Raw genomic sequence first — 11,256 nt, forward strand, 5'->3', positions numbered from 1 at the left:
AATACTTAAAATTGCTGGTAGTATGATAAAATGGACACACTCATGTATTTGTAACTGAAGATGTGTAAATCAGTGTTCAGATTTTAGGAAAATAAACAGTTTTTACTGTCTAGTAATCCCACTCCTGAAAACCCATCCTGAAATAACAGATGCATACAGTTAATCATTTGTGAGTACTACTGGTTAACATCACTTCAAAACCTAGTAGCTTAAAACAAACATTCGCCGTCTCGGTTTCTGTGGGCTAGGAATCCCTGTGCAGTTTAACAGGGTGCGTGTGACTCAGGCTTTCTCACAATGATTCAGTCATCTTAAAGCTTTCATTAGCAAGAAGCTGCTCCCAGCCTCACTCCTGTGGCTGTTGGCAGGCCTCAATTTTTTGCTAACTGCTGGCAGAAGACATTAGTTCCTTTCTACCTGGGGCCTTGCCATGGAGATACTTACAGCGTGGCAGCTGGCCTGCTTGAGGAAGAGATGGAAATCCTGTTCTTTTTGTAGCCTGTTCTTGGAAGTGACATCGAGTCACTTCTGCTGTCGTCTGTTTGCTAAGAAGTAAGCAGTGGGTCCCGTCTACGTCCACCCTCTAGGGAAGGGATTACACAAGCATGGGAATACCAGGAGATCACATTGCTGGGGATTTTTTGGGTGCTGCCTATCTCTTAGGCTAATGTACAGAGGTTTTTGTCATAAGTAAGGGTTTTATAAAAGCAAGAAGAAAACAATCACATCCATATACACAAAGACATAATGACAGTTTGCACTTTTTTTGAGTGTCAGACATGTGCAATTCTACATATTTTATGCATATTTCTGGGCCTAGTAACAACTATGTAAGGAGGTTGTTATTTTCATGTTATAGATGAAAATCTGTTACTCAGAGACAGAGTAGCTCATTGCATTCTTAGCAGTGAAATGCCATTCTAGCAGTTATCTGTCTTCAAGGCCCAGTGACCACACAGTCTTTTAAGATTGCTTATGGGGCAGAGACATTTGGCCTAGCAGTTAAAATGCCCATGTTCCGTATCTGAGTACCTGGGTTCGAGTCCAGATTCTGCTTCTGACTCTTGTTTCTTGCTCAAGCAAACCCTGGAATGCAGCAGTATTGGCTCAAGTAATCAGGTCCCTGCTACCCACATAGAAGAACTTGATGGTGTTGCCAGCTCCTAGTGTCAGCCATAGCCATTGTGGGAATTTGGGGAATGAGCCAGCCAGATGGGAGCATTCTCTCTCTGCTTCTCAAATTCAAAACAAAATAAAAAGAATATTTTATGAAGAATGTTTAGTGAGGTAGATAGACATGAAAACTTTTTACAGGTCATCTGTGAGTGGATTTTAATTACATGTAAGCAAAGGCACTCATGATTATCTCTCAAAGGTAGAAAAATACTATAAAAATTATTTCATTCCAAATCCACATTATACACACACACACACACACATAGCTTTTGTGATTGTTTTAAAAAGAATGGTTAGTAAAGTATTTGAGCTCTCTCCACTCCCTAGGAAAACCACTAGCAAGGCTTACGCATTTTTGTGTTGCATTGACATTTGACTTGGTAATGAATCATTCTTTTTAATGTGATTTCTAGATTACTGATCTCTCATTACCCAACTACCTGATGGCATCTTCAGTTGGACTGCTTCCCACTCAGCTTCTGAATTCGTACCTGGGTACCACCCTGCGAACAATGGAAGATGTCATTGCAGAACAGAGCGTTAGTGGGTATTTTGTTTTTTGTTTACAGGTGAGTTTAAATCCAAGCGGTATCTCTATTTTAATCTTTTTTTTTTCCTAATTGCATTGCTTGATTTATACCTAATGTATTTCCTTGAAAATAATTCAAGAAATTTTTCCTTGTTAGGTCTTTTCTTGGTTTCAGTACTACAAATCTTGAAAACATTAAAATGTTTTAACTGTATACTCTTATGTGAAAATTTATAGGACTGAATTGATACTTAACTGTTTAAAGTATTAGTTGCCCTGGAAATGTAAATTTCTTTCTAGTACAATTTGATGCAGAACAAAGGCATGATTCCATTAAAAATTCTAAAGTTTTTCATTAAAAACCCAGATAAGATTTATGTAATAGGTTATTGTTACTATGCAAATTGTAATATAATTTGGAGTACACGTAATTCCCTATAAAGAGATTGATAAAAAAGGATTATACTGCCGTGTAGGCAAAATTATTCAGGGCCCTTAAATTGCATACAGAAAGACAACATTTTCATTTGTTTATGATGCCTTTCATTCCTAAGATTTGCCAAAATAAAAAATCATCATAATTTTTGATTAATCAGTAAGATGATGATGATAGCTAACCTATATTCCAAGCTTTAAATGCTGCATTTTCAAGCTCATTTAAAGCTTTTGGGACTTAGAGTTTTATTATCTTGAGCCAGTGTGTCCATATCTTTCCAGCTTTGTTCAGTGACATAATACTGGTTAGCTTGAAATTGACCTCGTTGGGAGTATTTATGACATAAGAAAAGGCAAATGCTACAAGTTAGTCTTCTCAGCTTGGATCCCCAAGAGCTGGTTTACCAAGATATCATTGGAGCCATTGGGTAATAAGTTGTCTAAAGTCATAACTGTAAGGGATTGAAACAGGATTTGAACCAAGGTGTCTGATTCTGGAGACTGGGCTCATAAATGATAGAATATTGTCATCTGAACAGATAATAGTAATGAGATAGTCCCACAGACTTAACTTACAGATCTTTTAAGCTTGTTCATTTTAATTTATAGTCATTGATTGTATGGTATCATACTGCAGATTTGATGTTGGTGGCATTATTCTCAAGTTTCTGACTTGAAATTGTGTTAAGAATACTATGATAAAATAAACCCAGAGTTAATTTTCTTTGTGCTTATGAGGTACAAATTCAGGCAATAAAGTAAGTCCAGGAATATTTACTTTGGAGGATTACTTTAATAGAAGCTTATCAAAAAAAGGGCTTGCTTTGAGAAACATGCTAGAGTATTTCTGATACTTAATTTTTGTTTTAATTAATATTGTTCTAGAGCTATATTTGATTTAGCTAAGCTGAATCTAGATTTAGAATTTTTGTTATATTTGGTAAATTTGTATTAATACAGCATGCTAATTATGTAATATTAAACTTTCTATGTGTTATAAATGTCACACAGCATATGTAATAATTTAATGTCAACATTCATGCTAAGATAAAAGATTCTGATGCATTCTCAATTTTTTTCCAATATAAACTTAAGCATATTTTCTGTGTATAGTTTTTAGCTTCCTAAAAATGAGTAATCTGTTTGGAACATCTGTTTTGTCCTCCGACCTTGTCTTTCCCTATTTGGAACATTGTATTTCTGAGCAGCAGAGTAAATTACTCAGCTATCACCATTGTAACTCCTAGTGCTTCTTAAGCTACAGGATTGACTTTTATCCAGTGATTTCTTACCCTTTTGCTTGAGCTAGTAAATTTCAGTTTAGGATACACGACAAGACTGGAAAGGCACATATTTCTTAGCACAAACACTTATGGAGAAAAAAACAAAAGTCCAGACATATTTATGCTCCAGTTTGGTTTATTGATATTAGTTATAGCTTAATTTGTTTCAGGAGGGATTTAATGCAGCATGCAAAATATATACTGAAGAGTAAAAGGAGGGGAGAAAGAAGTCATTTTAAAGGGGAAAATTAGCATAGGGAAAGATGAAGCTTAGGTTAAAGTTAGTAAAGTGAATGTTTTTGTGAGGTTCCTCCTGCATTCTTCAAATGAACAACAGATTTGCTTCTGAGCTTCATAGTCATCAACCTGATAGAGTTCACAGTGTTGGTAAAATTAGAGCAATACAAACTATTTCTTGTACTAAATCCCATGTAGATTCCATGGTCTGTTTAGTTATTCTTTTCCATGCTGCATTTTTCTGTGTACCCACCACCCAGAACTGCAATTCTGGCTAAGTTCAAGTTTGATCCTGTCTGCACCTGTTCTTTGGGGAAGTCATACCACAAAATAGATGGTAACAATTAATGGCCGGAAACCATTCCTTTTTCTGTTTGTTTTTACCTCCTAAATCCATGTTCCTGAAGATTGTGAGATTGTAGCCCATTCTCTAGTCTCTCAGAAAACTTTTTATTTCTTAGCAAATCCAATTATTGTGGTGGCAGCGGTACACATCTGTAGCTTGTTTGTTTTTTTTTTTTTTCTTTTTCTTTTTTCATAACTACACATGCAGAACTATTTTGGATGTCTTGGAGCACCTGGAATTCAGCATGTCTTGAACCAGAACTTTGCATCTCATGCAAACACATGATCATTAACATACCCAGATAATTCTCTTAACATTTGGTTCATTTTTTTAAATATGGCATTGCCATCTATTGATCAGTATCAAATTTAAAGAATTTTTAGTAAGTGCATCTTATTTCTTTTTTCTTAATTTTTTTTCTCACAATCCATTTCAGCTTTTATTTTTTTAACTTTTATTTAGCAAATATAAATTTCCAAAGTACAGTTTATGGATTACAATGGCTCCCCCACCCATAACTTCCCTCCCTCCTGCAACCCTCCCAATTCCTGCTCCCTCTCCCATTCCATTCACATCAAGATTCATTTTCAATTCTCTTTATATACAGAAGATCAATTTAGTATATATTAAGTAAAGATTTCAATAGTTTGCACCCACACAGAACATAAAGTGTAAAATACTGTTTGAGTACAAGCTATAGCATTAATTCACATTGTATAACACATTAAGGACAGAGATCCTACATGAGGAGTAAATGCACAGTGACTCCTGTTGTTGACTTAACAAATTGACACCCTTGTTTATGGCGTCAGTAATCTCCCTAGGCTCTGGTCATGAGTTGCCAAGGCTATGGAAGCCTTTTGAGTTCGCCGACTTCGATCTTATTTAGACAAGGTCATAGTCAAAGTGGAGGTTCACTCCTCCCTTCAGAGAAAGGTACCTCCTTCTTTGATGGCCCGTTCTTTCTACTGGGATCTCACAAAAAAGAAGGTATCTTATTTCTTTAATAGAACTAACATATTAGAGAACAATTACAGAATTTAAAGACCTACTGCCTTAGTTACTTAGAATTTTAGTGGCTGCTCACTTACAGGTGCCTCTGGTACAAGTTCCATGGTCTCTTCTCTTCTAGACTCCAGTATGTTCTGCTCAATTCTCCTCTCCCCATCACCCTCAACACTTACATTTAGAATACCTTCCCCATAAAGTTAATGCTATAATTATGGGTAGGCTTAATGGAAAGAAAGTTATATTTTAGGGTCACTTTTGGGTGCAGAAGCCTTTGAAAATTGCTGACACATCATTTAGCTATTAATTGTTTAGACATTCTGATAAATTACATACTGGACAGTGGGAAATGCAAGTGAGAAAATTACATCACTATTGGAATTTCACTTTTTTAAAGTTGATCTTAATATTTCTAAGTATTCTTGCAAACACTTGTAGTATCACATAAAATAGTAGTAGTACTCATTTATAAGAAGCTCATTTTCTTTTTTTTTATTAAAGATTTATTTATTTGAAAGTCAGAATTATACACAGAGAGAAAGAGAGACAGAGAGAGAGTTCTTCCATCCGCTGATTCACTCCCCAGTTGGCTCCAATGACCAGAGCTACGCCGATCCAAAGCCAGGAGCTTCTTCCTGGCCTCTCACGTGGATACAGGGGCCTGAGGACTTGGGCCTTCTGCTTTCCCAGACCATAGCAGAGATCTGGATCATAGGTGGAGTAGCCAGGACTTGAACCAGTGCCCATTTGGGATGCTGGCACCGCAGGTGGCAGCTTTACCCACTACATCACAGCACCAACCCCAAGAAGTTCATTTTCAAATAGCAGTGCTTATTTCTGAATGAGCTTAAAGTTGTGCAAAGATAATTAAAGCTATGTAAACTACATTAGTAAAGTTTATCCAGCTGTCATTTCTACTGTAGACATTTTGTTGTTGGTAGTGTTCATGGAAGGAAGCTTTTTTAGTGCAAAGAGGCAAATTTGCCTTGTATCAAGGAGACATCGTTTGGACCAGAAGTGGTTTTTTGAAGTATGTTTACCTGACATCATAATGCCTAAGACTTTGCCCCTCTACTTCTAGAAGCAGCAGCAAAGGAAAGAATAAATGATAACTGTAGATGAACTATTTAAATCTTACCACATTTGAGAAGCATCTTTTTTGAAGCCTTTCTAAGCCAAGTATTTAATGGGTTTAATTTTTCTATTTTTATATATAAAATACTGATAATGATAAGTAATATTTTATTTTTCTTCACAGATTGTTATAAGTATAGGCCTCATGTTTTATGTAGTTCATCGAGCTCAAGTGGAATTGAATGCAGCCATTGTAGCTTGCGAAATGGAACTGAAAACCTCTCTGGTTAAAGGCAATCAACCAAATACCAGTGGCTCTTCATTCTACAACAAGAGGACCCTAACGTTTTCTGGAGGTGGAATCAATATTGTATGATTCTGACGAAACATATGATGGTCAAGAGCCCGTAGTGTGCTGTCTGAGGTCTAGCAGTCCCTTCACTATTGGGTAGAGACAAGTCCTAATTGTATTACGGCACAAACAAAACTGACTAGTTTTTAAATTGCACAATTTTTTTAAAGCAAGAATCATTTTCTGGATATGTAAATGTAAATGTAGATGCAATTTTGGCTGCACCTCTTTATTATGCCTGTAATGGCCTATAGGTCTGCACTTTAGTGTTTTTGTAATTGTTTTATTTCTGGGTACTTATGAACAGAGAAATAACCCAAATATTTTTTTCTGCTTACTGTCTTTATTTATAAAGTCCAGAAATAGCTGTATGCCTCTTTCCTACTTATAAAGATGAGTAGAAATATCAGTTTTAAATGCATTATATTACTAGATGTTCTTTGCTTTGGTTGTCTTCCCAGAAAGGATAAACAGTGTTTTGTTTTATTGTTGTTGTTGTTTAAGTGGGACCACTTTGTTTCCCTGTTCCTAGAAAATGGACATTAAGTTTTGGTTGAATGTATTTTTGCAAGCATCACATTATTGCAGGGCCATTTACACCTGCTCACACAAGCTTAAATCCTACATTGTGGGACTGAAGTGCTCTTAAGATACCTTTTTATTTTCACTGTGTAATATGCAAAGCAAAAAGGAAATTATTTAATGGATGGTGGCTCAAAATTGGAATGTGTGTTCTAATCCAGTTATGTTGGCTTTACCCTCCTTAGATCTTTCATCAAAGGGCTGTCCCATTGCAGTCTTACTAAAATGCTTTATTAAAATAAATGTTTTTCCTTTTTATATTAATAATTAGGCTTTGGAATAAAGATACTGTTCCTTTAAATGGTGGGTTACCATCATTGAAGATGTCACTCAGGTGGCCTTGTTTGATCAAAACGCCTTTTTTAAGAAAACAAGCTTTAAAGTCATGTTTATAGTTACATTGAAGTACATATATATGTGTCTCCATAGTCTTCAGCTTTAAAACTATATATTAATGCCCAAATTTGTGTTATTTGCCATAGTATAGGTGGGTCTGTTTTGTTTTTTTGTGAGGTTTTTGTTTTTGTTTTGGTACTTGTTTTTCTCTGATAAGACTCAGGAATTCTGAAATGTGAGATTGTCTCAATTATTTCTCTCGTAGCATGAATCAACTGTATTTATTAATAGCACTTAAGACTAGAGAAAACAGTAATTTGGCATATAGTTCATATGACATGTATTATTCCTATATCACCTTTATTTTTTAAAAGTTTAATTATGAACTTAATGATTAGTTTTTTTACAGATGAGATTATAGATACTAATGCAGATTTTCTAGTGGGTATCTCTTCTTTTGCTATGAATATTCCAACTTATCAGAGACCTTCCATTTGCCTTCTCATAAGGGTCACCTCTGCCCTGATTTAACAGAAGTACAAAGGAATTCTTTGGAAGTCAGTTATTCTAGGCTTATGCTGGAGATGACATTCTTTTAATATATAAGTTGCCCTGAAGTATAATTGTTTTCCTTTCCTTCATAAAACATAAATTTTCCCACCTTTGAGTAACAGTGAAATTCAGTTTTATGCCCTTACCAAGAAGACTTCAGGGCAGATGTTTTGAGACACACATTGGTCTACAAGTACATAACTGGCCTCTAAATCCTTCCTTCTGCTATTGGTAGGAAAGAGATATATATTTGGAATATTCTTATTTTTTTAAAACTAATTACATGTTTAGATTTTTTTAAATGATATTAGTTTAACAGCCCCAGTGAACAATACATTTGATTTGTTCTTTTCCATCTAACTGGACTACATTTTTCTTGCGTTTCTTGTTTGTTGCTTAGTTTTTATTAAAGGAATCATTATTCAAAGTTACTATTTTCCTACTTATTTTACACTTCATGTGTTTTGAAGTGCATTTATTTACTTAGTGTCTGTGACTTGAATAATTTCACCAAATGAATACCCTTTGGTAGTTTGTAATGCATTCTTCCAATTGTTATACTTTGCTTGGTACTTGTAGTAAATATGTAAAGGTTAAAAGAAATAATTTTTCTGTATTCTGCCAATCATAATTTTATATAATAAATCATCCATTTTTTTCTTAAAATAATATGGATTGACTGTTTGTAAAACACTAATCTGTAGCTGCAGTTTTCCTTTTATCCAGGATTTCTAGCCTCAAGTAAACCACATCCATTATCATCCAGTCATTTCTTAGGTGGATTTCATTGCTGGGTTTTACTCAGCTCACTATAAATTGTGCAAAGCATTGTCAGGACTTATTCACTCTGTCATTAACCCCGCAGCCCCAATTTATGGCAACAACACATTCTACAGGATACTTTTATATTACCCCAAATATAAAATGCCTCCAATCATGTATATTTATAGATGTGAATATTTTCCATTTCTCAGTCTGGTTAAAGGCAGTATGGAGTTGCTTTGTGCTCATTTTAGAAAGCATACAATACACTTGATTTCCAAATCTGATGAAAGATTTGTACTGTTTTCAATTTGGGGGGCCTTTGCATGAATTTTCCATATTTTTTGTCTTATTGTTGATGACTTTGTTTACTCTTTGGCAAATTTTACCTGACCATGTAAATTATGTTAAAATAGCATCTCCTAAAAAATGTGTTAAGATTTACTAAATGTTTTCATATCCAGTTTCATTTGATGGCCTAATTTGTGAAATAACTTGAAATCTGTACCCTTTGTTTTGCCAGAATACTATAAGCTAGCCTCTGCCATTAGGATGTGTATTTTGAATGACTTGTGGGTATATTCAGAGCCAGCCTGGCACTCCCTTTGCTGCACTTTGTTATAAGCTACAGCCCTGTCCAAGATGGCTTTCTCCTGATAAGTGAAGTATCTGACTTATAAACCATTTTCCTCCTTGTGAAGGTGTTAATTTAAGTTCAGTAATTACTCTTATTTGCCCCCACTGGAAATAAGCTAAGCTGCATAGGTACAAACATATCCCCAGCCTCACTGTGTCGGTTAACGTACAGTGCTGATGAAGAAGGTGCTATGACTTACACGCATCAATATTTGTTCGCTGTGGAGCCGTCTTTGAGAACGCTTGAGAAAGTCACTAAGTGTGTGCCAGGTTGGTGCAGGTACATCGTTAGATGCCTGGTAAGTCCATGCATGCTATTCACAGCCAAGCAGCATTTGCAGAGAAGCTCACGTGGACCTCAGGAGCGAGAGAGCTGGCCTAAGTTGATGGCCTTAGTGGTGAAAGATTTTGTTTCAGCCAAAGGCTGCTCACCGAATCAGGATGACATTTAGTGTGACACCACCTGGTGCTGAGATTGGACATTACTGATTTCTGTTGTACTGTGTTTAGGAAATAATGTTTTTAAAAGTCATGACTTTAAGCTGAAAAGCCATTAAGGAGAGGAGAGGATTCACCGTTCCACAGAATATTTACAACTCAGGAATGCAGACAACCTCACCTGTTAAACTGTCATCCCACAACTAAATTTTTAACTTGGTACTTCTGAATTGCAAAGCAGTTGCTGCAAATTATTTTCTAAGGTGGCTGAAGACTTAAAATAGATGATTCTAAAGGTGAATCAGTAAAGTGTGTGAATAATTGGTATCCCAAATCACTGTGTGCCTGAGAAAATAAAAGGTAATGTTTTATTTTCCTTATCTCTTCTCTTTTTTTCTCTCTGTAATTTAATGGTTGTAGAGACATGTCCACAGCAAGGAATAATTCAGGGAGAAGGGAAGATTTGCTCCTAAAAATGAAAGTACCAATCAGATGATCTGGGGGAAGGGAGTTGGTTATGGTTAGGACAGAGGCCTGATGGAGAATTGAATTCTAGTGTGTTATGTGGGCACTCATCCGGTTTTTTTCTCCAATACCCCTAAGTCATAAAATATCACCTGCTGTTCAGATAATTGTTAGTGAGTTGACTCAGACTGTGGTAATATTTATGATGCATTTTTAAAATGTTAGATGACTATTCTTTTATTATTTTTTAAAGATTTATTTATTAGAGTTAGAGGGAAAGACAAAGAGAGACATCTATCCACTGGTTCAGATGGCCGCAAAAGCCAGGGCTGGGCCAGGCTAGAACCAAGAGCTTCATCTAAGTCTCCCACATGGGCGACAGGGGCCAAGCACTGCGGCCATCTTCCGTTGCTTGTCCAAGGCCATTAGCAGGGAACTGGATCAGAAGTGGAGCAGCTGGGACACAAACTGGCACACATATGGGACGCTGGCATTGCATGCAGCAGCTTAACCCACATTGCCACAACACTGGCACCATGACTGTTCCTGAGAGTGCATTCCAGCTGCGATGAAGCTTTAATCTTGACATCTAGGACCATACTTGTCCTTATTTGTAGCAGATTTGATACTGTTGTACATTTTTTTGGTAGTTGTTTGAGGTCAGAACTGCTCGCTAGCAGACAGCATGGGCCATGGTAGCCACACTGTCATTGTGATGGGGCTGTGGAGTGCTTGTTGGATGAGCATCTTGTCACCGCACTGTGCTTGTCAGCCAAGCTTGTGCAGTGCTGTCTGTCATGTTTTCTCTCCTTGATCAATGGTGCATGTCAGCACTCCAAGAGTTGGAAAATATATATCAGTAGTATACTGTATTATGAATTTGACATTGACCATTTTTAAGAATAGCACTTCATGCATGCTGATATTAAACAAGGTATGCATAAATGCTAAATTCATACTCAAGTTATTCTTCAGGTTCCAACAAAGTTGATTATCCAAATTGAATAATTGCTAATCTATAAAACTTTTAAAACTGACTCAGTAT

The 11,256-nt window shown here is 36.1% G+C and overlaps 1 protein-coding gene across 2 annotated transcripts in view; it reads left to right on the top strand.

Annotated features, from left to right (window-relative positions):
• Nucleotides 1-10,090, top strand: part of TMEM64 (transmembrane protein 64) — a 32,633-nt gene extending 22,543 nt beyond the window's left edge. The window contains exons 2-3 of one of the 2 annotated variants that reach the window (XM_062188275.1): nt 1,590-1,745; nt 6,273-10,090. In XM_062188275.1, coding sequence (XP_062044259.1) covers nt 1,590-1,745; nt 6,273-6,464 — 348 coding nt within the window. In that variant the 3' untranslated portion in view covers nt 6,465-10,090. The remainder of the gene's footprint in view (nt 1-1,589; nt 1,746-6,272) is intronic. The other variant, XM_062188276.1, reaches the window with a different exon arrangement.
• Nucleotides 10,091-11,256: the final 1,166 nt, after the last annotated feature.

The sequence above is a fragment of the Lepus europaeus genome, chromosome 4 (assembly GCF_033115175.1).
Source record: "Lepus europaeus isolate LE1 chromosome 4, mLepTim1.pri, whole genome shotgun sequence".
Taxonomy (NCBI): domain Eukaryota; kingdom Metazoa; phylum Chordata; class Mammalia; order Lagomorpha; family Leporidae; genus Lepus; species Lepus europaeus.